This window comes from Labrus mixtus, chromosome 13, assembly GCF_963584025.1.
Source record: "Labrus mixtus chromosome 13, fLabMix1.1, whole genome shotgun sequence".
Classification (NCBI taxonomy): domain Eukaryota; kingdom Metazoa; phylum Chordata; class Actinopteri; order Labriformes; family Labridae; genus Labrus; species Labrus mixtus.
In genome coordinates, this window is record NC_083624.1 from 25,313,668 (window position 1) to 25,341,547 (window position 27,880).

Here is a 27,880-nt window from a genome sequence, read left to right on the forward strand (position 1 = left end):
ATGACTATTGAAGTGTTCATAGATTAAACATTTTCCTTAAAAAGAAAGCTAAAAATGGAAATAGCACAGGCCAAAATCAATCACACCATTGCAAATTTAATCAAGTAAAAGTACAAAATGCATCCAGTTTTCAGGAAAAAAAAAGAAAACATCTTTATTCAGTATTTTAATAGCCTTTATGTACCTTGAAATCAAAATACATTTAAATTGACTGTACTGTATGGCAATACATACACACATATTAACATGTATGTGGCTGCAGTGTTTGTATGTATGCTGTATATCATTAGCAAATGTACAATAGGTACAGCTATGTGCAAGTTTATTCTCTGTACATGGGTATGAAAAGTAAAAACTCAGATTTTTCATTTCTTAATCTTCCCCCTTCATACTTGCAAGTGCACATATAAACACATTAACATGCGCACTACAACAGTTAACAAAGGGTTAAAGCAATTTGTTACTTTTTAGGAAATGGAGATTTGCATCGGTGACCTTTTGTAGGAGACCAACGCAGCACACAACAACTGAATCAAAACATGATATTGTATATAAACTGTAGGTCAATATGTGCAGATTAACTTCTTATGTGCCCTCAAGGTGCCTTCTTTTTTCTGTGATTTGTACTTGACAGTGTAAAGACAGTCTTTTTGAGGTAAACTGCTCAGGTTCAAGGGCAAGCATGTTCTTTTTTCTATTTTTTTGTTTTTTGTGTTTTTTGTTTTGTTTTGTTTTTTACATTTTTCCACAAATGCATGACATTCAAAATGACAGGACATAAGTACTACATGTACAATATGTAGCAATGAGGTAGAAATGGTTATAAAGAATGCCAGACAATAAATCTACATCAAAAACCTTAAGCTGTTCATAACAAAAAAAAGTATTGACAGAACCAGAAAAACAAAATAAGTTGGCATCACTGTGAGACTCCATGTGCTTATCAGAGGTTCTGCTCGAGTGTTTCGCGACTTTCGGCCATTTTTCCCCCCGACATCACTGGGCTCTGATAAATGATCGTTTATTGATCAAATGTAAAATTGACACCCTCTCATAATTAATCTGTCAGTTTCCCACATATGAAAACATCCTGTGAGCCTTTCCTCCATCTAGTTGAATTACAAAAGTATCTTCTTTTCCATGTGCCTCGTATTAAACTGTGCTTCACTGCACTGTAAGGCAGATTTTCTTTTTTTGAAAAGCAAATAAATTGTCAAGACCTGTTGTCAGAGTGATTACAAGTACTACTTAATGTGAGTGGAACATTTCCCCCTTTTTAACAATTATCTCTCTGCAGGTTCACGAACAGTCGACCTCTTAAACTTGTCCATTCTGCGCTGGTTAATGGCACTTGTGGCTTCTTATCGCCTTCTTGTCAAAAATTCTTGCAATGAGCAAAATAAATTGTTAAAATGAGCAGTCATAGTCACAGGAGCTGTTAAAGTACAATGCTTCAATATCACATCTTATGTGAGTTTGTCTGACTGTTTTTGGCATTTTAAAGATGAACAGGCAACCCGTGTTCTTCTTAGTCCTCCATTCAGAGGCAGATGACTGTTCATAAACTCATACAGGATCAAACTGAAACTAAATACAGATTGAGAAAGTCATTTTTTTTTTACACAATGTAATACAATAACTTAACAATGCCCAATGAGAGTGTTGTAAAATTGCCCTATTCCAATCGACACAGCTCTTACTGTTGAATTAAAGACACTGAAATACACAATTTCTGCACAAAATTAAGCCCATTGAAAAGAAAGCTCTTCCACTTTGGCTTCAAGTAACATTTCCACCAATTAACACCTCAAAGTGCAAAAATAGATGACACAATATTTGAGGGGAGCTCTGAAGTTGTTGAAGCTTTCTGCTCTTTTTCTACACTTCTCCACTTAAGCAGTAAAAACAGTCTTTTAAAACTCCATCAAAATAAATCAAGTATAACTACATGTGAGTCATGTTTGAACTTGGATTTAAGCCTTGCTATTACATTATTGTGTAAGAAAAGATTTAGTATTGGACCCATTGATTAAAGTGAATGTGTACAGCGTAAACAAAAATATTTCTGCATAGCGTGAATAAAAACAAAGAAGCCAACATTAAGTTTGTAAAGTGGTACCATGTAACCTTGTGATCCAACAATGGTGACTTAGTATAGTTTTAATCGGAGGGATTTACTTCCATATAATCTAGAATAAAACATTCTTTAAAAAAACATGAATGGGATTTCATATTTCAAATACTGTTTTAAATTAGTTACATGAAGATGCATCTTTTTAGTGAATGTTTAAAATATAACATATGGAATTATGTTTCCTTTTTAATCCAAGTGGGTTGATTTAACTTTCACTTGTTATTTTTATGTGATCTGGAACCAATCTTCTTACTGGAGTACGTACTTAGAAATTATATAAAAATGTCAATGAAAGCAAACCAGGGACAGCAATAATTGAAAAAAAAAGCACAGAACTGCTAAATGTTCAGTAGGCAACAAAGATGAAGGAAACTCCTTTGAAAAACAAACACAAGGTCCTTTTAGTGCCTCTGCAGTATAACACACCTACAGTACTTTCTACTTCAGGGGCATTTTTTGTGCGAGTGCTTTGCTTTCCTTACTGCTCTGAGGACATAATACATTCAGTAACACTTTAACTTGCCAATTCTGCTGTCAGTCCAGATTTATTTCGTTGCCAAAATGCTGAATGAGAATGTACTGATTAATCGCAGAAAGTAGTGATTAATATGCACTTAAAGACAACACTTTAAACGTGAAAACGACAACATGGGTATGATAATAACATTTTGGACAAGCCTTCAAGAAATGTTCTTAAAAAGGAATGCCACTAAATTCATGAATGTTACAGTTATAGCCTGAAACTCAAACGAACCCCTCTGTAAACTTTACATTTAATAATGGAATTGTTTTAATGGCAGGAAAACTTAACTTTGCATTGCTGCAAATACTACCACACTTTGATTTTCTCTTTGACATCACAGGGGAAAAAACAGGCATTGAAATCAATATTCACCGCTGAGTGTAAGCTCATATAGACCATATTGTCCTAAGGCAAAGGCATACGTGTCTCAAACCTGATATTCAGTGGTATTCCCCTTTAAATGCATTATGTGGTTAGAAATCTTGGGAGTTATCATCACAATGTAAAGCTAATAGATTTTGCACACAACAAAACACTGTTTGGTGTTCCCTCCAAAGGTTTCATCATCAAACGAGCAGAATAGGTGCTGACATTTTGCTGTCTTCTTGAATTTGTCTTTCAGAGATAAGTAACAAACTGAGGTAGAAAGGAACTTAGGCTATACATAATCCTTATGTTTCATTAATGATAAAGCAGCAGCAGGATGGAATGAAAAATAGCTCTGGGCGGTTGTCTTCCTCAACCCCGAGATGTTTGTCTGCACCTTTTTTGAATTTTCTCAGCTTTGCATCACCACAATCTCAAGTAAAAAAAAAACCCAAACAAATTACTTTTTTGTCTTGTACATAATGTAGAATCACTCTTATACATTCATTGCAGGAACCTTCACATTTCATCTTGAGCTTTTTGAGGTATTGTATAGCCTTTTTACGTTCGTTGATGGAATTTCAAATGCAAGCCAAATGCTCTTGTAGTGTGTTTGACACAAGCTAATGAGGTACTATACATATCAGTATCACTTTCCTGAGTTTTCAAATGGAGAACATCAACAGAAATAATGGTAGGGTTTTACTTGGAAATGTGATTTCCTACTGTAACAATATTTTAACAGCAATAACAGTGTAATTTATTGTTTGAATTTAAGTCACATTGTAAAGTTATATATATATATTTTTTTATTCATCCACACTGGAGAGGCTATTACAGCAACCAAGTATGATGATGTTCTTTTATTGAAGGATTAACACATACATAAAACCTGTGTTTGCTAATAAAGCCCAACTGTAAATAAGTCAATAAATGTCATTTATCTGAAAGTAACCACCACTGTTCACAAAGAGCACAAAACAGACACAGCCATAGAACACTGCTCTAATGGAAAAGAGAAAGCAAGTTTTTTGTCTCATTTTAAAGCTTTTTCATATTAGCACATGTCACCAACAGAGATTGTGAGGCAAAAAGAAATTAAAAAAAAACTTAGACAGCACCACCTCAGGCACTTGATAGCAACTAAATCTCAAGATCAGCAGAATAGTATGTATTTATATTTATATATATGTGTATATACAAAAACAGGGGCATCTTCTCCCCCTGGTTTGAGTTTGAGTGAGTACATGGGGACTGCAATATAAAGCATTTAATTTCATGTTGTTTCAATCAATTTTTCATATCCAAACCGCAATCTCCTTTTTAAAGCCTTAAAGCACAATCCCTTTGCTTTATATGGTATATTAATGTAACCACTGATATTTTTTTTTTGCTTGAAAGACTAACACTTACTTGTACTCAACTGTTTGTAAGAAATTTTGTTAGATGGGTCCCCTTTATTGATTACAACCAAACATTTTATTCCACTCCGTGTACATGTCAAGTTCTTTCTGTGATATGCTTGGCTGGAATTTGCAAAACACATTGTCAAAGTCTTGGTAGGAGACTGGTCTCATCTGAGCGGGATGAATACTTGACAGATCCGTTCCAGGAATACCATGGAGAGGACCTACCGCAGCCTCTTGACACAGCTGGGTCACATCCAGTCCTGAAAAGCCCTCTGTCCTTTGAACCAGTAGTGACATCTCTTTGTCACTGAGACAGTAGTTGTGCTGTGAGAGCTGTTGGCTGATCATCTGGTGTCGTGCCGTCCCATCAGGCAAGGGTATGAGCAGTCGCTTGGTAAAGTACCTCCGTAGGGACTCAGGGATCTCTTCAGGCTTGTTGGTGGAGCAGACGACGAGGATATGGTCCTCAGTAGAGGTCAGGATACTGTCAAGCTGCATGAGGAGCTCAGCCTTGAGGCGATTAACTGGACTCTCCTCGCTGAGCTGGGCTGACAACAGCAGGTCCACCTCTCTGATGAACACTATCGCCGGCTGGCGACAACGGGCCACCAGAAAAGAAGCCTGGATGATCTTGTCCCCTTCCCCGAGCCACTTGGTCACCAGAGCTGAGCTGCTGAGTCGCAAGAAAGCAGCGCCCAGTTGGGTGGCCATGCAGTGTGCGAGAAGCGTTCTACCAGTTCCCTGAGGTCCAAACAAAAGGAGGCTCCGAGGTAATGTGGCAAGTCCACTAAACATATCTGGCCTTAGAATTGGCCACAATATCTCCTCTTTGATGGATGCTTTGGCCATATCAAGACCGGCAATGTCACTCCAGTCCACCGGAGGACCCTGCTGAAGGATTTCTGTAGTCACCATCTCCACCAAGTTGGAGTCACTGTTTTTCAGTTGTTCTTCTGCAGCATGGATGGAGGAGGTAGCCGAACCAATGTCAGGCCCTGTTAAGGAGTGGGAGAGGTGCTGTCTGTGCTCTTCAGTATGCTCGCTCATGATTGGGGATCCAAACTTGTTGTAGGACTCACCAGTTCTGAGATCACCCACAGAGTTTTTGGTTGATCCATAGGATGGAGGAGTTAGTGCTCTGCCGGAGTGTATCATAAATTTACGTTGTTGTTCAGAGGACATTGGCTGCTTGGTTGGCTTGAACGCTAAAGACGAAGCCTCAGGGTTTCTATCAAAGCCATTGCCCCTGTTTGAGTCTGAGAGGCTGCTGTCTGCTATTCTGTACATTGGGCTCTGTGAAGAGCGCTGTTGGTTGTAGTTAAAATTACCATAGCTGGAGTCCATGTCTCCATGTCCACTCATGTAGAAAGCTTTTCGTTTTAATGAGTTGGAAGTGCTGCCATTCAAAGGTGTTGGTGCAATTGGTGTATGATTATGGGACTGGTAGGTGTAGCCAGGCAGTGTGGAAGGGGGGATTGGGGTAGGAGCTGCAATGCCGGACGGCAGATAAGCAGAAGGAGGGGGTGCTCCCCCAGGGCTATAACCAGGGCCAACAGCAGTCTGAGAAGGATACCCTGTTGGAGGATAATTGTAGTTGGGAAGGTTTGGAGACCCAGTGTTGTAGCTCGGCACTAAGGTTGGGGGAGGAGGCGGGGGAGGCGGTTGTAAGAGCCCAGCACTGTGCAAAGGCGAGGGGTGTGGGGAGGGGAGGGCTGGGGTACTCTGGCTGCTGTAGCTAGAATGCAGGTAGGAGCCATTGTAGCTGGCAGTATATTCCTGAGAGGAGAGGCCCGAGTGGAGAGTAGTGGCTGTGTGGCTCCCACAGTTACTGCTGGAATAACTCGGCTCAGACAAGCTGCTTGCCACCCCTGGGGAGCTGCCTATGCTAGCAGACACATCTGTAGGGGGTAGGGCAGCTGTCATTCCAGCTTTGCTCACAGATATAACATCTGGAGCACAGTTCATTGGGTAAATCCCCTCCTGCCAGGATTCATTCTCTGACTTTCGTCCATTCATGAGTCCGGTGGTGCTATCAGAGTAGGAACACAGCAGGGCTCTTTCATGTGGGCCCTCTAGGATCCCAGAGTACTTCTCTGCATACTTCTTTAGCAGATTGGAGGCAGTCAGTGCAGAGATGTCGTCGTTGGCCCAAGCATACTGGTAGGTTCGCTGTAAGTGCCCCCGGTAGGCCTCCACTTTGTGTGCAGGGGAGCGGGTGGTGGACGAGATGTCAAAGTGTTGTTCTGCCCATTGTGTGTGCTCTGGGGTCCACTGCATCTTTAGACCTAGATACCCCCATAAGGAAAAGACATGTAAAAGCAAGCAGTTAATCAGCATTGTAATAGTAAAATCATATTTGTAAATATTCTACAATAGTCATATTGTGAGAAAGCCCTTAATACATGAACTGGGTGTAAAAATTCTTGAAAACAAAAAAGAAGATAAATGTTCTCTTAAAATTCTTATCATGCACTGTGTATTACTCTGTCCAAATGAGTCAAATATGATAAACAGACAATACAAACTGAGCACATATCACGGTCAGTATGAGCGTGACGGTCCAAACACCTGGTTAGTGTGGTATAATCCACCCAACACAGTGCAGAATGACACAGACATTGCAGGTCAGTCTATAATCCAACCCTCATCTGAGGCATTCTGAGACCGTTTCAAACCTGCTTGGAAGAGAGCAGCAAAGCAATCTTCCCTGGCAGCGCTCTGTTGCTTTCATCAGACAAACCCCTCAGCCCAGCATGAATTACATCCACATTCAGTCTGCCTACTGCTTCCCAGTCCACAGAGTGAGGGAAGGGGGGAAAAAAACATGCTTCACTTGTCTTTTTCTCTACAGCCTGTCTCGACCGCTCTGTATGGCCTTAAGGGTTTGAATGACATAAATAATCATGTAAAACCCCAAAGTCAATCTGGAAATAAAGGTTTTTAACCATGCTGTCATCTTTAACTCAGTTTTGGATTATCCTTGGATAATTTACCCCCAAATAATTCACACTATTAGGGTTTACAGCACAAAACAATCAGAAATACTTAAATTATTCATCTTTAATCTACACTAATCTCATCAGAAGCTACAAGAACATATTAAAGGTGATGGATTTAGCTAAACTTCCCATGTCTTTAAAATGGTGCATGCCATTGCTAGCCCGGCACTAAACTGCTACACTTTCTACTCTACTTCTACTCTAGGTCTATAATTTAGGATTTAGTCAGCAAACAGCCACTGTCCAGAGGCAGATTACAAACGCGGTGTTTGCAGATTCCCTTCTGACTCCCTCCCAGCTATTTGCCCATCCGCCACACTAGACACCAGGAGCTAATTAGCAGGATGATGCTGCACTAATTGTGTTAATTTACAAGGTTTTAGTCAAAAGGATCCATGCTATGCCTCACATGGTTGTCAACCATCCAAGCTAATGATTAAGAAAAAGGATTGGAGGCAAAAAGCCCAGGCAGGCAAATATGGTAGCCATACTGTGCTGGAACAGAACGGTTCATACAGAAAATAGAATATGAAAGTGGATTATATTATCATAGGGTACTACAACAAGGATTACAACAATTAAAAGAAACACAGGATGCCTGTTATGTAAATCAAAACCCCATTTGCTTGAGTTTTGTATGAACTACAGAATAATGTATGAATGGCACCCTTGAGAATAACAAAGGTAAGTCTCAGTGGCTGCTGCTTTAGACCCATGTGCATTCAATGAAGTATGAGCCACCCACTATATTCTAGGTCAGCTCTTGTGTTAGGTCTGTAGGTGGTTGCAAAGTGAAGGTAAGACTCTTATGGTGAAATGTGATTTTTCCAGCACAGCCTGTGAAACACACCTGATGTCATATCTACTGTACATTAAAACACCTTTTAAACAAACGTCTAAAGACATGGTGCTTCCACATACAGCAGATAAAAATGATCCTCTCCAAATACAAAAACCAGCATTGGGAAATAGCAATTAATGCTTTGTCTGCCAAAAAAAATTCTGCTTGCTATTCACAGCTTTTCTTGACACCACAGTTCAAGTATAAGAATGTTTTTGTTTTTTTTGCTTCAAATCATTCACTTGAGTTCATTAACACTCAAGTCTTGTTTTCTTTCAATGACAAATTTGCGTACAGCTTATTGAGTGAGTTTCCTCTTTTACTACTTATCCTTTCTGAACAGTGTGCCACTTTGGACAATCAAAGAAGTGCTACTTGCAAAGTGTACTTGAGATCTCTGAGCATCAGGTATTTTATAAAATGGAAACCATCCAAGGTGATTACATAAACACAGAACAAGGCTTAAAACAGACGTTTACTTTCTATACCAAAAATAACTTGAACCTTTGGATTTCGAGGCTTCTTCCTTTCTACAGGTAAAAAAAAGTATTTTCTATTAATACACAACCTACGCAGAAAAACAAAGATACAATTTTTAAACCGTGTTAAATAACAAAAGAGTTCTAGTGTTATACAAAAGCCATACACGGTTGAATTGCCATTTGTGTTATTGTGTTTAAGTGTAAAATGGTTCAGATATTTGTATGAGAATGAGACCTACTTAAGAGAGGTAATGGGATGGATAATAAATGCTTCCACACACAAATATGCATTCAAACACCAGCACATAAATAGACACACATGTGCACACACATTAGCATTAGTGCATTAGCATAATGATTTTGTACTTTTAAATTAGCGTTAAATGTTGTCCTTTATTCCACCTGCCTGGAAAAATCCGAATACAACATCCACAGGTTCCTTTGTCTTTCTTTGAAATGGTATAATTACAGAGCACTCCATTAGTGGAATGTTTTCAGATCGCCTCGGGGCTCAGGCTCAGATTCCCCTAATCAGCCACCAACAAATACAGCCTTTGTTTGGACTATTGTGATTGTCAATTCATGGATCTGAGTAATCCTCTATGGTGAATTTAAGATGATGGTAATATAGGGAAATTCTCTTTTTGGGCTGGCATTTATCTAATTCTTATCTGATGTGTGTTATATACTTTTTATATCTGTTGGAGCTAAAAATCCATTTGACATGTGATGCTACGGTGTTATGCTACAACAGTGTTTAATTTCTGGTTCAGTGATCAGCAATGAAACAGAAGATGCTGACCTTTTTGGGAACTATTAATCTGGTAGCCTGGGCCCGTTTTTAAGCAAACAAGAATGGGCCTCCGACTCTGTCCATCCAATTTCCCAGTGCGTAAATTGGACCGCCGCTTGCACAGTTCTCTATTCATTACTGTGCTGCTGAAAGGAAACACAGAGGTGGCAGAGCCGTTTTCTCCCCCCCCCCCCCAACCCCCCACCTCCCTTTTTGTGTGTTCATGAGTATGCGATAGAGAGAGAGCGAGAGAGAGAGCAAGAGGGAGGAAAAAAATGCCTTCCAGGAGGATTCCCAAGCATAAAGAGCTGGACTTTCCTTCCCCTTTTTTTTTCAGTTCGGGGGAGGGGAAGGTGGGAGGGTTGAGGGAAGAGAGAAGTGAAAGCTGTCGTAATTGAAATGTGGCCTAATCAGACTCATTACCATTTTTACCAATTTGCACCACCAAAGATGCCTATTAGGTAACTGTGTTTAATAAGCCGCTCTTTAGAAAACTAACTGTAATGAGCTCTTTAAAGTCAGGCTTGAACGTGATTATGCTCTGGAAGTGTTTTGCCAAGCCAAAGCAGACTGGTACATTTAGTCATGTACAATGTCATAATTAAACTGCACAAACTCTACACTTCACACCCCACAACAGTCCCAACTGAGGCCGCAGACATGCTGAAAAGTATTTATAATTACTGATCATTACAACCCTGGGATTTTCATCGCTGGACGTAAACATAATTATTGGAGCTTTTACTTTTTTTTTTTTTCTGCAAACACAGGCTGCTCCACTTGACAAGCGTGCAAATATTGCAGACACACAGTAATTGCATTTATAAATAAAAACAAGCTCATATTCATATTCAAATTCAGCAGCAGATATTCTAAGTGTGGGAGGGGCGAAACATTCTCGTACAATGTGAAATGGTAATCGGTACGGCTTCAGAGTTCCATTCATCTCACATATCAAGTTAGGACTATTTAAACTCAATTTAGAGCTCCATGTGGCAGTAATTCCAATCTTTAGATGGCAGGGTGCCATTTAACCCCTCATTTAGAAAAGATATGCCTCCCTCAGTCACTGTCTTTTCGGGGGCTGCTGCCCATACATTTCAGCCTGACCACCCATGGCAGCAAATTACTACACGTCTCCATGCTACAAAAGACCACAGATGCCACTGGAGTCTTTACCAATCTTAGATCCAAAATGACTGTACAAACATTAACTCAGATTATGTGCATTGTATTTGATCTCGCTGTCAGCCAAAGAACTGTTTTCAGTGACATTTGGAGGATCTACTGTATGTAATTACCTTCATTAAGTGAAAAATGGTACACCACTTCCATCTTCAAATGATCACATATAAGACATCAATAACGAGTGTATTGATAAATAATGCATAAAATTAGATTAAAATGATAGACGACACAAAAAATGCATTCTTGGTTGAACAATGAGAGAAAGTGGCTCATTATGTATCTGATAGTGAAGCTGTAACTATACCTGTGGTATATTTTACTCAAAGCTACTGCTGCTGGTTCTAAAAAAGACTAAAACTAATATGTTTTCCTCCTTAATAGCTACTGTTCAAAGCAAATGAGACCATCGGCATAAACATTATTTTTCAAAGCCTGTAACCACTGCAGCAGGGTATAGGTGTCGATTTACGATTCACAGCTCCTAAAACAAAGCCTTATTTTTTATTTTCCTCAGCGAAGATCCACAATGACTGATATGTTTGACTCATAAAAGAAAGCAGGATGGGATTTTACGTCACAAAGCACTGCCTCAGGACCTGACTTTGGGCAGGGAATTGTTGGAATCGAGCACAAAATATTCCATTCCAGCATTGTCTGACTCTCGTGATACGGGAAATCCCACATAAATTTACAATGATGTTTACATCATTGTCAACCCTCACATGCCTGTTCTCTCTCTCTCTCTCTCTCTCTCTCTCTCTCTGTCTCACCTCAACACATGCATTACTAAACGCAGGTGCCAGTGAATAGCAGAGTTGGTTGTCTGACACAGCAGGGCGTGAAATTCATATTTCATATTGGAGGAGAAGTCCAGCCACTAATTTCTTCACAGAGGGGGGAATTATATTTATAAGCTTAAACATACTGTGTTGAGTATATATATATCTATATATATAAACAAGACCATCTGAAGATTATTGATTAATTCTGTATTTGCATTTTTGCCTTTAATGGATAAGACAGTGAAAGAGAGACGGGAGATGTTGGGAGAAAAGAGTGTAGGATGACATGCAGCAAAGGGCTGAGGTCAGATCTGAACTCATGGCTGCTGCAACGACGACTATAGCATCTCTATACATGAGGCGTGTGTCACAACTGCTAGGCTATCCGGCACCCCTTGTATTTGTATTCTACACTTGTCATCACTGCCACTGGATCAGTATCAGACGAAGGATTTTTTTCAGCACTCACAAGTGGGTTTGTTAACAATTCCAATAGAAAAGATTCAGAGTGAGCGATATAATTAATGTTTAAAAGACAGCAGGATGATTTCATCACACTACTTGTGCATGTCAAGGATATGATTAGCATATATGATACGTACCATTTTGTGGGATTTATCCAATCCAAATGGTTTGGATTGGATAAATCCCACACTTTAAAATGAATAAAATAAAAGTTCTGATCCAAACTACTTTTGGTGTAGTGGAGCCATTGAAGCATGAATGTATAAATGAACATGCTCATCGTATAATACATGACATTTACAATATATTGTTCTTATGGAAATGTATGCAGACATGTAACCTCTGATAAACAGTTGCTCGATTAAGCGTGTTAATCAATAATATTATTCACTAATAACATTAATATCTTATAATTACAGTTTTTACAAGATTTTTTGCCAATCTTTGTTATGTTTCATAAAGACGTATGTGTGCTATATCACTGTTTTCATCACTTATTAGGAAGTCTAACATTTGTGTTCCTGATCTTGATAAGAAAACACTGCTAACTCAATAAGGGAGCTTCGTCTTCATGCATAGAATGTTTATGTTAACCCACCCACTCTGTGCCGGCAAGTTTTCTTGAAGTGGTTTAAAAAGAAGTGAAGGATGGTTTCTGCAGCTGTTTGGCAGTTCCACATTTCACAAAGTGAAATCTGTTCAGCCACTAAACTGTTTTAAAGTTGATTGATTGTTTCTGTTCAGACTCGTATTATAATTGTATTAGAAACGGCCTCGTTTCCAAGAAGATGATTCACTGCCAGTGGTTTCACCTCTAAATAATAATCATAAAAATCCTACATAAAAGCAGTCTTATCTGCAGTACAGAGGTACAGTACTCTTGCAGCATCCTTATGTTACACAAGATAGTGGAGAAACCTGATCCAGTCAGTTTGACACATCTGATAAGTGTATAAATCTAAAGCTGCTGTCAGAGCATGTAACTGAATTAAATACTTTGCTGTTAATGATTTAAATAATTAATCTGAGACGTATCAAGAGGATGTTAACACTCAGGCATCATTGCAAATTTAGCTGCCAAAATACGTTATTGGATTTTTTTTTTTCAAATTGTAATTCAAAATATAATCTTAGAAAGTAAGACTGAACCATATACTGTTTTACCATCACAAATGCAATGTGAGCATACAGAATAGTCACATCGCAGGATGTGCGATGATAGTCATATTTCCTGAATCAAGCAGTGCTGCCACTTTCATGTTTGATGGAAACAGTTATTTAAATTTCCATGACTTATCCACAATAACAGTCTATCTGATATCATAATCAGTCGTCAGTGACCACTATGCATGCAGTCTGGAGTCCCCTGCATGTAAAAAATAAAAAGGCTTTCTTCCAAATTGTCTAACTGTTTGGTACACAGTACGATCATTCATAGAAGTCTAAACGCTTGTTTTTTAGAAACGAGATGAGACGAGGAAAATATTTGCGAAAGATGTTAACATCTGTGTGGTTGACGACACGCTGTGTACAGCACACTTTACAGTGATTTTCAGCACGTTTACAGAGATGTTAGACTTGAATGTGTCATAAAAACATCCTATAGTCCTGTGAGATTTGGATTGACCCAGTGATGAAGCGTGTTGAGGCGAGCGTGTTTTTCTCGTATTTCTCTGTTATACAGTAAAAAGTGGAGGTTGAGGGATTCTCTGAGCCGTCATTTCTCTGTCTCACTGATGCTAATTAAAGCAGGACTCTTCAGGCCAAGAGGCCCCCGAGGCTACGTCTTCCATTACTACAGTACAGCTAAATCCACACACACACATGCTAAACTAACAGCTCTCCAAACACAAGGAGAACTTGTACACTGAATAGAAGTAAGACAATTATAGGAGGCTTCAGAGTGTTCTGTAGTGCATAATTCTGATGAAGACTCAAATGGCTTGTTAGTTAAAAGAATAAAAGTCATTGAATTGGAGCACTTGGTGAAACTTGTACAGTAGAGGTAGTGTGTTTTTTTTTTCCAGCCTCTGTGAACTTGGCTGCTCTGCCTCTCAGGGGATCACTTACACACTTCAAAAGAGAAGAGAGGCCGATAGTGACCTCGCTACATGAAGGCTCATTGACCAAAAGCTTCTCGCTAACATCTTCATTCCCAAAAGTCCTGTTACCCCAAGGAAGATGATCAAAGAGGCACACAAAAAAAAGGAAAATTTGGTGGGATTTTCTGGATTTTTTTTTTTTTTATACACATTTTCATTTTGACTGTAAGGCAGCAGAAGCAACAAACCAACAGGCCAACCCCCCCCCCCCCCCCCTTGAAAATTAACAGATCATCTTGTTCACTGGTCCGATTCACAACTGTGATTACTTCACATGTGCAGCCATTACACTTTACAGCCATGTTAACCTGGCAGAGACACAAAGGAAATGACATTGTAAAAAAAAAATCAAATTTTTCACCTTCTGATCTCGAATGAAAACACACAACAAAGGCGTATTTTTTAATACCAAACAGATCGCTGTATAGCCAGTGGCATGTCGTCAACCTTTCTGAGAGACGCAGCTCTGTTCAGAATGATTCTAACAAAGTGTTGGCAGAAATATAAGAACATTCCTGTTTATTAGATGCTACCAGTAAGTGATTTTGACCCCACAAACAAGTTCTGTGATCACAAAACACAATGCTGCTTACAGATCTTTTCTGATTAATGGCAGAGCCAACATTTTATCCACTTTAAAAAAGGACCAATTTGATTAAGTTTCACAGAAATTTTGAAAAAGGTTGAACTCTAATGCGTCTCTACTCTACATGAGTAGATTTGAGAAGAATTTTTAAACGTTTAAAAGAGTTATCTGTTCGATTTATTATTTCCCACCCAATAAACTGATTATAAGTTTAAATTGAACTTAAATTGAAAATAAGCAAGTGAACAAGGAAGAGGGATGTTTTCCTGCAACCACCGGCAGCTCTTCTGTTGAAGCATTCTCTGCTATCGACTGCAAGTCTCAAAGAAGGTCACTTTCTCCAACACAGGCCAGGCAAAAGGTGAAATGAGACAACTGAAGCAATCTTAGGTCAATATGAAATAGAAATCTCTCAGCTATACTGTAATAAAGTTACTGAAGTGAAGTAGTGAAGCCATAAAGGCGAACTTTTACAAGGAAAGAGCTGTAGAGGAGATTGGTTCGCCCACTGGCAAACAATGGCTTCTAAGAGCTAAGGTGGAATCTTCAGGACAGAACCGAGGAGCTGGTTTCCAGATTTTCACTTTTAGAAGAAAGTTTGGTTTCACGAGGAATCTAATAGAACTTATATTCATGTAAACCAAAAAACATTGAAATCAGAAGTCTTTGATTGATGCAACAATTAATCATTGTTCAAACATGTCACAGTCAATATAAATCAAATGATGAAACTTATTTGTTGCAGAAATTAAGATGCATTATTTGTTTAATTTACAGGCCTGTCAAACGATTACATTTACTCGTGATTAATCCCTACATTTCACAAGTTAATTGTGATTAACCAAATTTTAATAACATGTTTTAAATTAAATGATTTCGCATTTGAAAAATAAAAGTGATAGACTTTTATTTTGAAGTTTTGTCTTAAGCTGAGAGTACTTTACTTGCTTTTTTAATTCAACCCTGCTTTTATTTTGAAATAAAGTAAGGACCTTCTGGTAGATTGAAGGTGACCTTTTAACCATAAAAAAGGAACTCATTGCATATCAAAAACTAAATAAAAACAGCCAAAAGGAACGCTAACAAAGTGAAATATTTGATGTCATGAGGTGGATATTACTTTTGACTCGTTAACTGAGCTGTCTGAGAGTTTTTAAAGTGAAATGAAACATTCAAAGATGCAGCAGTATCTTCCTTTTCCATCACTGTGATTACAGGGGGACACTGCAGAGGCTTACCCACGGTGCCCCTTAAGGGACAAAATAGCATGTGATTAATTGCGATATAAAAATATGAGTGCAATAATTTCAAACCTTAAATAATCGCATCTAACTAGTTAAAGCTTACAGCCCTCATAATTTAGAAAGACAAATTTGTTGTCTTTAGATTTCCTTTCCTACATGTCATTATCTACTCTCTCTCTCTCTCTCTCTGTCTCTCTCTCTCTATCCCTCCCTGTTTTTAGACTCTATCAAATGTCCTGTCACTCAAATGAAGGCAGAAAAAGCAGAAAAATCTAATCTTTTAAAAAGAAGCAGGCTGTGATAGCATGAATAGTCTGCTGTTTGGCCGACAGCCAGTGCTTATGGAAGGACAGACTATTAACATTAAACACCAAAGGAGCACCATTTATACATGAGCTAAATGGTACTATCAGAACTGACCGACCATGTAACTCCAAGAAATACCGTTTTTGAATTCACCCCCGATCATTACTTCTGATCAGATCTCACTTTCTGACATCATATGTGAAGTAACAAGGATTCTGAATCGCCTTCATTAGCTGTTTAAAACATGAAATGAGAATAAAGATTAGGACACACAGACACACATCCTCACTGTGCTGCACTTATATTTATTACCCGCTCAAAGTCACATCTCACCATGGTGTCATTCACAGCATGTTGAGACGTGGATCATGTATTGTAGGGGCTGTGCACAAACAGATCATGTCCATTATTGAGTCGAGAAGGAGACAGACAGACAGACAGACAGACAGACAGACAGACAGACAGACGGTGTTGTGCAAGTCCACACTAAAAATGAGCTGGCTCAAAGCTCAGCACCAAGCTTAAAATGAACAGATTCACGTTCATAGTTCACCATTTTAAACTAAGTTCAAAGTCCAAATTAAGACCATAAACTACATACAGTTAAAATGTCTTGCTTTTAAAAATATCATACGGATCGATTCTCTACAGTCAGTGAGGTAGGGATAGGAAGGCACAAGAATAAGTATCGCAGATAACCTGATGTTTTTAAATATAGACATATAGCAAACAATAAGTAAATGTGATTAATGGTGTACTTTTTTAGAAAGTTTAGGAGGGGACCCATGATTAAGCTAAGCAACTTTGCAAAAGACTTCAATAACTAAATAACTGGCAAGACTTTTCATGTTATTCATATTCTACAGATGTAGCCAAGTCGGATGCATGCTGGGTGCCACAAATCTGACTTTTGATGAAACATCATCATCATCATCATCAATATCAACATTAATAGCATCAGTCAATATCATTAAGTGCAGAGGTGTTCATGAAAGCTCTGCCTCTCCACACTTATCCAATTAAAGGAGCGGTCTGTGGTTGCTATTGGTTTAAGAGAGAAAGTAAGACTCATAATTAAATTAAAAGCTACTAAATGTTATCAGGTACAAATATTAATCTTTTGAATTCATTTGAATACAACTTGTATACAATCTCTTGTATGCATGTTGCAGCAGGGCAGCGCTGCAGTTGCATCAGTGTGATTTGTAAAAGCAGCAGAGGATTGGAATGAGAGCTGTCGGAGTTTATATGGAAAGCGTGTGAAGCAAGGTGGATGAGAGCAAGTCAGCCTTCAAAGAGTTCAGCACTTTGATAGAAATGAGGCAAGAAATCAAGTAGGGCCGTGCGATGGAAACTACTCCTCAGTTGTCCTTAATAGATCATCAAATGAAGGAAAAGGAAATAAGGTTAATCTGTGGCTCAAAGCAATAGTGGGAATTAAATGAGATAATTAATAGAAATTTAGGACGAAGCAATTCAAATATATCTTGATTCTCTTTGTGAAATTAACACCTTTCTTGTGTTATTAATCTGTTCCTCAGTACATTTAAAGGATGTGAATCTTTTCAGCACAAAGCAGAAATAAGAATAAACATCCTGATGTACAGCACCTGACCTCAATCTGCAGCTCTGTACACTCTTTAAAGTCATCATTGTTCTGCATTCTGCAGCATTTGCATGTTCAGAGTTCAACCAATTAAAAGCTAATTAATTAGACACAATTCTATTAGGAAACAAATCCCACTCATCAATATACACAACCTGGGGTCAGCCAATGCTAAAATGTGACTACAGAATGGCACAATAGCACTTTTGGAGCTCACAATAAACAGTTTGGCACAGATATGTTTGATGGAGCACGAACTCATCTGTGCTGATAGATTTGTACTTCCCTGGACAGAAAGCAGGAGCAGGAGGTTTCATTTGGACACACAGTCTGCTCTCAGACGGCACATATTAGGAAAAGGGCCAGGTGCTCACGATCATTAGTTTGTCTTTTACTGTCTGCCAATGTTTTAGGTCAAGAAGTGAGTCTACTATCTTCATATCTAAATTCATATGTATATGCTCTCCAACACTTTATCAAATGTTGAATACATTCATCCTGTGCCAAACTGCAGCAACAAGACACCACAAAAATAAAAAAGAAGAAAAAGAAAATGCTGAATCCACATTTGACTGCATCAGTTTATATTTCCTACGTTCAGAATTTAAAAGCTAAAAAAAAAAATCAAAAAGTGAACTAAATGTTTTCTTTGGTAGAGGTAACCAAGTTGCAGAATGTACACTTTAAGTTATAATATTAATTTCCAATTAGGTTATCATTTTAGCGCTGGTGGTTGACCTCTAGTTGACCCCTGTCAAGTTATTGATTCCCTGCCTGTCTTTCTAGGTTCATTAGTTTAAATGAGTAAAAAAATAATGATTCATTTTGTTTGGATTATGTATTGCTATCGTTTTCATCAGCCAGGTTTTTACTGCATGCTCTTTATTAAAAACTGTTTTACAAAACAAACTTATTTATGGCCATCACTGTTTGGATTTTCACCTCAGCTTTTAAGCGGAAAAAATATTTTTCGCTGCTAAAATAGAATAAAGCCTAATGGAAGAAGTGCTTCGCGGCCGATGTTTGCGAGGCGTGTTTGACATCTCAAAAAATGAATCTTGCTCGATTCCTCACTGTTCTTAGGTTGAATGTCTATCCTCCATGTGCCAGCCCTCCGTCCGTTTCAATGAAAGAGAGAAGCAGGCAAACGGCCTGCTGCTGGCTGAAATATTCAATACAAAAAAAACAACAACTGCTCAGTTCATTTGTTATGTTTATCGTCTCTTACAGGTTGTGTGCATACTGTTTAATAAATCTGCCTCTGGCTACAGCGTGGTCCCTTGATGAATCGCTCACAGCCCGACAGTGAAGAGTCTTAAGTATGCTGGTTTCACTTTGTACACAGCAGTTCGCACAGCCTCGCTCATTTGGGTATCCATGAAAAAAAAAAAAAAAAAAAAACAATATCCTACTGGGAGCATTCTGGGTTTCAAACATTTGGGGTCAACTACACGAGCAGATTCCACATGTGCAGCCCGTGGCCACTGAGGTCTGGAATCTACCTCCCTCCTGGCTGGGTGACGTTGCATGTTCTATTTCCAGACCGAGGGTTGAAGTGAGGCTGCAGGGAGTGTAACACTGACCCACATGACCTGTGGCCTAGAAAAGCTGCCTGAAGCTCTGCACACACACACACACACACACACACACACACACACACACACACACACACACACACACACACACACACACACAAAACTCTTCACTCCTTTAGCTGCAGCTATTTTCAAAGGGCAAATAAAACCTTTTCGCATTGCATTTGTCTTTTCATGCCAAATGATTTGCATCCGTTTTATTCACGTCTTTGACTTGTTGTCAATGTATTCCGGAGCCTGATGCTCGCTCTCTGAAGTCTCGAGTGGGAAGACAGGATAAAAGGGAAGTGGAAGAGGCAAAAAACTGCTTTACTTTCAGACCTCGGTGTCTACAGGCCACATGTCTCCAGTCATCTGTCACTAGTTTACATACATACTATGACACTTCCTCTCTCTGTGGGAACCCGTTGTCACCACTTGGCCGCCAGCAGAGGCTGACTGGGTGCTAGATGGGTCTCCCCCAGGTACCTCTAGGGAGCCACATTAGGGGCCTTAGCTGACAGACTGACAGGGACACGCAGATACACACATACACAAACACACATACCAGCCCATCCCTCGCCCAGGCGCTCACTCCTCCTACAGTGTACTCACATGCTCCCAAGGCAGGCACACTTTGCATAAAGCAGTGACTTTGCTCTACATCATTTTTTTTTTCTTTTCTTTTACCAGACGCAAAATTATTTTTCACCCCTCTAGCCTCTACATGCTACATGGAAGTTTGGAAAATGAATAATGGAAACAACAGAGCTGAGGCTCATGGGATCCATTTAAAGATGTGGGAGAGGCAGAGCAGTCAGGGTTTGGACGGCAGGAACATCACGCTCCCAGTAAATGAATCCGCTATTGTTCTGTACAGTACACAAATGCTGCTATAAACTGTTGAAGTCCTAGTTATGCCAACAATGAAATCATGCTTATACATTTCCCTTTAAACAAGGAGAGTAGAAGGGTAAAAGTACAACAATAAAAGTTAACTTTCAGTTGTTATATCACCACAGGACACAAACAGACTGAGGCTCCAAATGAGCTGGCGTCAACTTCTTTTTTCAGATTCAGTTCTTAAGTGCATTGGAACTGCAGCTTTTTTTTTTTAACACAATAAGAGCTCTATTAAGATCGTTTTTTTGCCTTCTTTTCGTCCAAAAGAGAGTGAGGAGTAAAAGGAATTACGGGGAATTGAAAGTAGGGAAGACATGCACCCAAAGGGCAGAGGGTCAAAGTAGAGCCCGGGGTCGACGCAGCACCACAGGATAAATAGCATGATTTTGAACGCGTGTTAAAACTATGTTTAGCTTTTCTCAGCAAAAAGAATCCCTCGGTTTTGGTGTTTCCACCTTTCCTCCCCAGATACCGAAGGTGGAAGTGAGCAAGCGAACGCGGGGCAGTCGACTGTTCCTGCTATTTTAGAGCATGCAAAGTCAACAAGACTCCCCAAGGTGATTTCCTGATAATGAACACAAAAGAAGTGTCAGCCCTCATAAAGCTCTGCGATCATGCTGAACTCTTGAGCGCTGGTTTTTTTTTTTTCCTCCTTTTTTTTTTTTTCTTGCACTCTTATTTTTCTGATTTAAATTAATCTAATTCCGTGTGGACTCTTAGAGTGACTGTCAAATAGGCCACCCGCTAGGCAAGGGAGGCTTCTAGTGACTTTTCACTTAACAGCGTGCAAGTGAGACTCCAGTTGTTGGAAGGAGGGAAAACAGGGACTTCTCCTTTATGAATTTGAATTGTCTACATGTGATAATCCAGCAGAAATCAGGAGAGAAAAAAAAGTTATTTTTCATTCATATTATATAAATTCTGCAAAGAGCTCACAGGTTCACCTTGATTCTAGCAGTATTGAGGAAAACAAAGGTTTGTTGTGTATGCCCTTAACTAACACAGCAAATTCCACCTTGATAAGCTAGTCACTAGAACAACAATATAACATCCCTGGCAAACCCCCAAATATCCAATCGTACTCCCTCATGTCTGTGCATGCCGCTCTGCTCAGTGTCACTGCAGACACCCGCTGCGCTGCTGCAGCCTGACACCTTAAACCTCTATGGCACCACCCCTCCATCCCCTTCTCCTCTTCCCCTCCGCTAGTACTCTCCCCCCCCCCTCCACTCTCCACACCATCAGGCATCATCAGACCTCAGCCCACCCTCTCCCGTCCCTGGCACTCAAGTCTCCCTCTGCCAGCACCTGGCCTCGTGCCAACCTGTCAGCCACCCGACTCCACGGAGGATGAATGAATCGCTGAGTTAAAAAAAAAAAACTCCCATCTTGTCTGATCACCGTTTGAGCTAATTGTCTCGAATATATCAATTGAAATCCTTTAGGATGGGATGTGATGTATGGGACAATGGAGAGCAGTCCAAAGATGAACTTTTATGTTCAAAGCACATTTCTACAACTATTGAATTCACAAATAGTCACTCAAAAACTTCAGTTCATAAATTATAACCTTATTACATTGTCATACTGAGCCAATATAAAATAGTTTAAAGCCTAAGATTCAAATTCTATTTTTCTTCTAACAGTTTCATATTTTTATCTCTTATTAAATTTGGAGCCAGCTTCATGCTTGTAGAATCAAAGAATGTTGGATCACACACTCTTGGTGTTCTCATAATTTAAGAGGTCGTCTTGATAAGTACAGGTCAAGGCAAATTTAGGAATTTAAATGTTAAAAACTACATATCAAACAAACCTTAAATGTACTTTTAAAGGAACAGTTAAAACGCTCCATCAGTTTCGGCCTTGATTGCCACATTAGCGAGGCGCTGTTTTAGAGCAAGAAGAAGAAGAATTTTAATACAGAGAAATATCCGGTGTTCTCTTATTGTGAAACACTCGCCTCTTCTCTCACAATATGAAACTCCCCAACAGCATGCAATAAAAAAAAACACCTTGGAAGGAGGACAGGGAAAAAATACCTCTTCACCAAGGTTATTCAATGATAAGCAACAGAACTCAGGCACACAATGACGCCTCAAAGTATCTGTATTCTGAAAAGTGGGTCCTTGAGGGGAATTATTCACTGCATGAAAAAAAAAACAGTAAATCATTTTGTTGAAGACTGAATTTTACAACACGGCATAATGTCTTAATGTTCATAAAACGTATAAAAAAAAATAAAGTAGAAGAGCTGTTTTCTGCATCTCCAATTATAGGCAACCTACAAATAAGCCCACAATACATAAATATAAATGACTGTGAAGGGATGTAGAGACAGACAAGGCTAGCGTTTTAAACAAGACAAGAACTGTGGTAAAAAAAAAAGAAATTGGCGTGATGCACAAACTACTGAGAGACGTAAATTTACAACCAGGCAACAATCCAGGCGCCGTGATTCTTTGCTAAAACGAAAAAAAAGATAGAAACATCTCCCGAATCTTTGTGTCCACTTAGAACTAAAATCCAGACTTCAGCATGTCTAATTAAAATGTAAACAGTGTAATGAGGACATCAGTGATTTAGGCAAATGCCTCTCTCCGGCAGCCACTGGGGGTATGATAATTACCGAGGCAAATCTATGAATGCACATGAATCTCCTACAAGTCCAGATTAAAAGCCTTAGTGCTAAACCTAGTTTAGTACACCTGGGGATTGTCTATTCTAGCCAATCCCCCACAGGCTGTGCTGCTGCCTTGTCTCCTTGTGAGTACAGAGACACCTCAGATGAAACAAAGCCTGTTTCAGTGTGTTGGAAAGGGAGGAGAACAAGGAGTTTAAGGCGGTAAATGATATGCTTTGGCCTGAATAAAGCTGCCATAAAACATGACTTATGAACATGTTTCTGTTATAATCAGTCATTAAGTGAAGCCTATAAGCCCTTTAAGCCCCCTGTGCATTAATGTATGGCACATAATAACATATAGAATGTATGTGTGAAGGATATGTTTCTTAAAAAGGATAGAGAAAGCGAGGCTTTCTGTCTGAGAAAATAAATGCTTATTATTTAAAAAAGGCATGCACAACAAGAAACAGATCTGCACACATGCAAACAGAGCATGCACAGATCCTTTAAAAGGATGTACATTTAAAATAAATGCTGCACTACCAGAATAATCTATAGAGAAATAGAAGACTAAATCCACTTGGTTCCTTCTATGGAATCTGTGTTCTTTTTAAAAATCCAAAGACGATGTGTCGGTGACTATTTGTTTGGTTTAGAGGAGGAAATAACACGGCGGGCCTGTACCTAGCAGACATGTGAAGGGTAAGTACAAGCAGCCAGTGGTAGGCACATGCATTTTAGAAAATGTCTATGCCATATGCTGTCACTCAGAGGAAAAGAAGAAGAAGAAAAAAAACAAGTCTGAGCAGACAGTCGCTGTGTCTAAATGAGATGGTAGGAGGAGGAGGAGGGGGGGGGAGAAAAAGGGAGGATGTCAAGGATTCATGGACCTTCATCTTTGCAGTAGAGCAAACACGTCCCTCAGTATAGCAACAGACAGCTGCCTCCACTTTTTAATGCAGTCTAACTTAGATCAGTGCAGGAATTGTCAGTGCAGAGAGAGAAAACACACAAAGATAACATAGCAGGCTGCCATGAGGGAAACGACAGAGATGTGAATACAAGACGAACAGACAGAGGAGAAGAAAAAGAAGGAAGGGGAGGGAGGAACACGTAGAATACTTAAAATACTTTTTTTTTTTTGTCCCTTCTGCTAGCGTCTTTTTCCTCCATTGGGGGACTCCCTCACTTTTATATGAAAAATAAAAAGACTCCACTTAACATATTTGCTCGAGATGACAATCCTGCACTGATCTCACACAGCACAGTCAAAGGGGGCTGGGTGGGATTCTTTTTGTAGTTGAAGACAAATTGATCCATCAGTAAAGATGAGTATTTCATCAATTTACAGCAGCAGTGCAGACATCCCAGGGGGTGTTTACACAGAAGCGGCTCAGGGTATTCAGGAGCAGCTTTTAATTGTCATCATTAGTGCACATAAAGAAAGAACTGGACCTGTCATAAACACATTCTCCCTGTAGTAACGCTCTTAAGTCAGGCTGTCAATTTAAGCGATCAGCTCTCGTAGTGTTTCACACTTCAGGTTGTGGATGGATCGGTTAAAGCTGCTGGATTTTTTCACACAGACACTTTAAAGTGAGAATTCATTTCAGACGCATGTAGCAGATTTGTTTTTGTTAGCATTTGCGCTAAATTGGATTAGGAAAACTTGTCAGTTAATTAAGAATAACATACAAATATAGTGTACATTTTTAAAGCTCTAACCATGTTAAACATAAACATTAACGGAATCCTTACTTGATTTATGTGGAAAAATCTGTGCAAAAAAAATAAGATGCATTTAATCTTGGAAAAATATATGATCTATAATTTTAGAGGTACTTTGAAATTATTTTCTCCATATATTTTTGACTGTATAAAAAAGAACAGGAACTAATTATGCCGTAAAGAGGAAACCTGTGCAGATTGTCGCAAAAGTAAACAATTCCTCTCCCACTTTGAGAAAACTCAACAAAAATAGCATATAGGCTACATCTATAGTTGCATAACTGGCCAAAAACTGTGGGTGCAATTATTTAGTCTCCATCACACAACTTCTTGTCATTATTTACAACCACTCTTAAAAAGTGTGAACATGTGTGACACCCCGGTAAAGAGGGGTGATGAAAACAGGCGGGGTCAGCTTCTGTCGTCAAATTGGGCGCAGTGATTTGGTGTCAGGCAACAGCTTAGATAGCTATCATAAGTGCTCTCCTATCAGAAATAAACAGAGCTGTCAGCTGCTTTTCCATGCACAGCGGAGGTGTGTGGGGTTAAACAAGGACCTGCAAGAATCACCTCACACGCTGCAGGAGACCAGACATGGACTCCTTGTGAGGCTTATTTCATAATTAGGATATTTAAGATAAAAGGTCTGAGAGGGAATGCTTTGACAAATGGAAGATGACTGACTTCTCTGTGAGAATTTTTGTAATTTTTCAAAATATGTTGACTCAGAATGCATTATTTCCTTTACAATTTCTTGCATATTATAATACATGCATGTTGATTTTTTAAGGAGTTCACAATTTTTTTCACTATCATAGCTAGGACAAGAAATCGGCAATCAATTAAATATAAATCGTTAATGCCAATTATTTGCAATCCAGTTCATATCCTTATCAGAGCTCAAATCTAAGTTATGTCCTCATAAAAGTACCCACACAGGCATGATGGAGGGCTAAATATGAAACACATAAAACTCAGACTTCCTCAGTTAATACCCACTTTACAAAAACACATTACAACCAAACACTCCAACATAATGAACGTGACTGTAATGTACATTTATTTTTTCCCCCCCTCTGAGTGACGGATGCTGCGATGCTGTTAGTTTTTGAAGAGGAATGAAAACATACTTCAGCTCACTGCTGATGATGTTAATTTCCTCTCCAAGCAAAACATGCAAATGAAATGTGTGGACACAATTAAGTGGATTGTTCTGTGCAGGTTAGAAAGGTTCACTGAGGGCAAAGTGTTTGCAAAAAAGAGAGAGAGACAGCAGCACACAACTTGTTACTTCTCCTGACTTTCTGTTCTAATGCTCAGGTACATTTACTACTCAAGTGTCAGACAGCATCTTTATGATTCATGTTGTTTCTGAGGCTGTGGTGTTATAGAGTGCAACAACTAGATCAAAAAACAGGATATTCTTAAATGAAACTTCAAATAAGACCAGGTGCAAGATTTCCTGAAGTCAGTTTATAGTGATACCTTTCAAATGAAAATATTCTTAACTCACTAAAGTGTGATTTTCTACTACTTTAACCTTTAAATGGGCAATTATTGATCAAAAAGATGAATTTGAACTGTTCAATTAAATTGAATAAAAACAGCAGCAGCTCTTTTTTTATTTTTTTATTTAAGATGACCACAGATTCTGATCTAAAACCTTGTCTTAAATTTCAATTTAAAAAATGTTTTTATTTAGCTGTCTTGATAACATCTTCTGGAAATTTCTTCAGGAGCAAATGTTGAATTTAAATAAAAACTTGTTTAGCTTTCTAAACACAGAAGGCTGTTTTGTGTAAGTGTGCTTACATTTGATACCCTTCATCAAAAATGTTAAATTATCATCTGTTATGGAAATAATCAGATTATTAGGGTTTGCATGCAAATATTTTGAAAGCAGTGCGATTTGAAAGCAAAGGTGAAGCTGCACATACAGAATGTAAATAAAAGAAAACAAAGTGAATAAAAATGAGGAAATTGTGTCACCTTCACAGGATTATTTGAAACTAACTAGTAGTGCAACTTGGATGATATGAATTATAATGTGCCTTTATCTTTACACTTTCATTGACCATTATTTATTTTTTTATCATAAAACAAAACAAGTCAACTTTTGCAAAAGAGCCAAACATGCACAAACAAAACACATCCCTGCAAGTACACCCTCTTTTCAAATATGACAAATAAAAACAACAATATTAGTGATAATTCCAAAATGAACGTACCATAAATACTGGTGCTAGTGATCATGTCTTCAAGCCTAAAAACAAGAGGAGAGGGGGGAAAAAAGGCAGAATCGGAATTTTCACGAGGAGGAATTCCAAAGGTTGCTTCTCATTACACTTTCCCCTCTGCTATCGGATTTCACAAGTTTCAAAAAACGCACGCTCCCTTGTTCTTTCCTCGGCTGTTCATTTAGGACATTTAATTATGGACAAACATGCGGGTAACATTTTTGAAAAAAATAAAAAAAAATCAAAGAGAAAGGGAAAATGCCGTGGGATGGAGAACGCGATATGTAGCCACACACGGTCACGGCTGCAGCCTGTCACTTCTTTACGCGAGTTGGAACAAGAGGAGAGGAAGCATGTGAGAGAGACTGTGGATGACATAAAACACACATTCTTCACGCCGCCTATTAGAGGAAGGGGCTAGAGCAGCGTGATGCCCCCCACCACCAGCCTCCTCCCTTTTACTTTTAAATAGATTACTTGCCAGCAGTTGTCCCACACTAAGAGCAGCAATGACAAGTCATCTATTAGCCTCCCGCCTGCGGATATCGCGGCAAGTTTTTATTCAGACTGACATGCAAAAACTTCCCGTTGCAGCAAAGTTCTTTAAGAGACTGCTTCCAGCTGTATATTCAAACATCTCCCGGAACTTGGTTGCATGTATTTAGTCTTCATTAAAGCGATGACAAGTGGGTAAAGCTCGGGAAATGCGGAATAACTGCTCACAGACTGCGCTGCAGCTCCGTGACGCGCGGCACAGTCTCTCTCTCTACAGCCTCGCTCCGTTTCTCTTTCTAATTGTCAACATCACTGATGGACAGAATAATAAGACTTACCTGTGGAGGTGACAGGACAGCGCCACGCTTTATAGCATCATCGATCCCGTAATAGTGTGCAGCGTGAGTGTCTGGTGGGCTGGAAGGTTAAGCTATAGGCGGCTCGCTATTTGAAACCAGTCCAAGTTAGTGAGGGGAAGACTGACCACAGCC

General features: G+C 39.1%; 1 protein-coding gene across 1 annotated transcript; it reads right to left on the reverse strand.

Annotated features, from left to right (window-relative positions):
* Window positions 1–76: 76 nt before the first annotated feature.
* Window positions 77–27,880, reverse strand: fign (fidgetin). The gene is made up of 3 exons (XM_061054374.1): window positions 27,728–27,880; window positions 26,886–26,920; window positions 77–6,717 (listed from the first exon to the last, which is right to left on the reverse strand). Exons 2-3 carry the CDS (start codon window positions 26,908–26,910, stop codon window positions 4,481–4,483), a joined length of 2,262 nt encoding a protein of 753 aa, XP_060910357.1. The 5' UTR covers window positions 26,911–26,920; window positions 27,728–27,880; the 3' UTR covers window positions 77–4,480.

Bases quoted from the DNA above. Each gene is read 5' to 3' on its own strand.
- fign (XM_061054374.1), bottom strand. From the start codon at position 26,910: ATGATCACTAGCACCAGTATTTATG. The intron at 6,718-26,885 runs GTACGTTCATTT...GGGGGTATCTAG, and splicing joins CACTAGCACCAGTATTTATG to GTCTAAAGATGCAGTGGACC.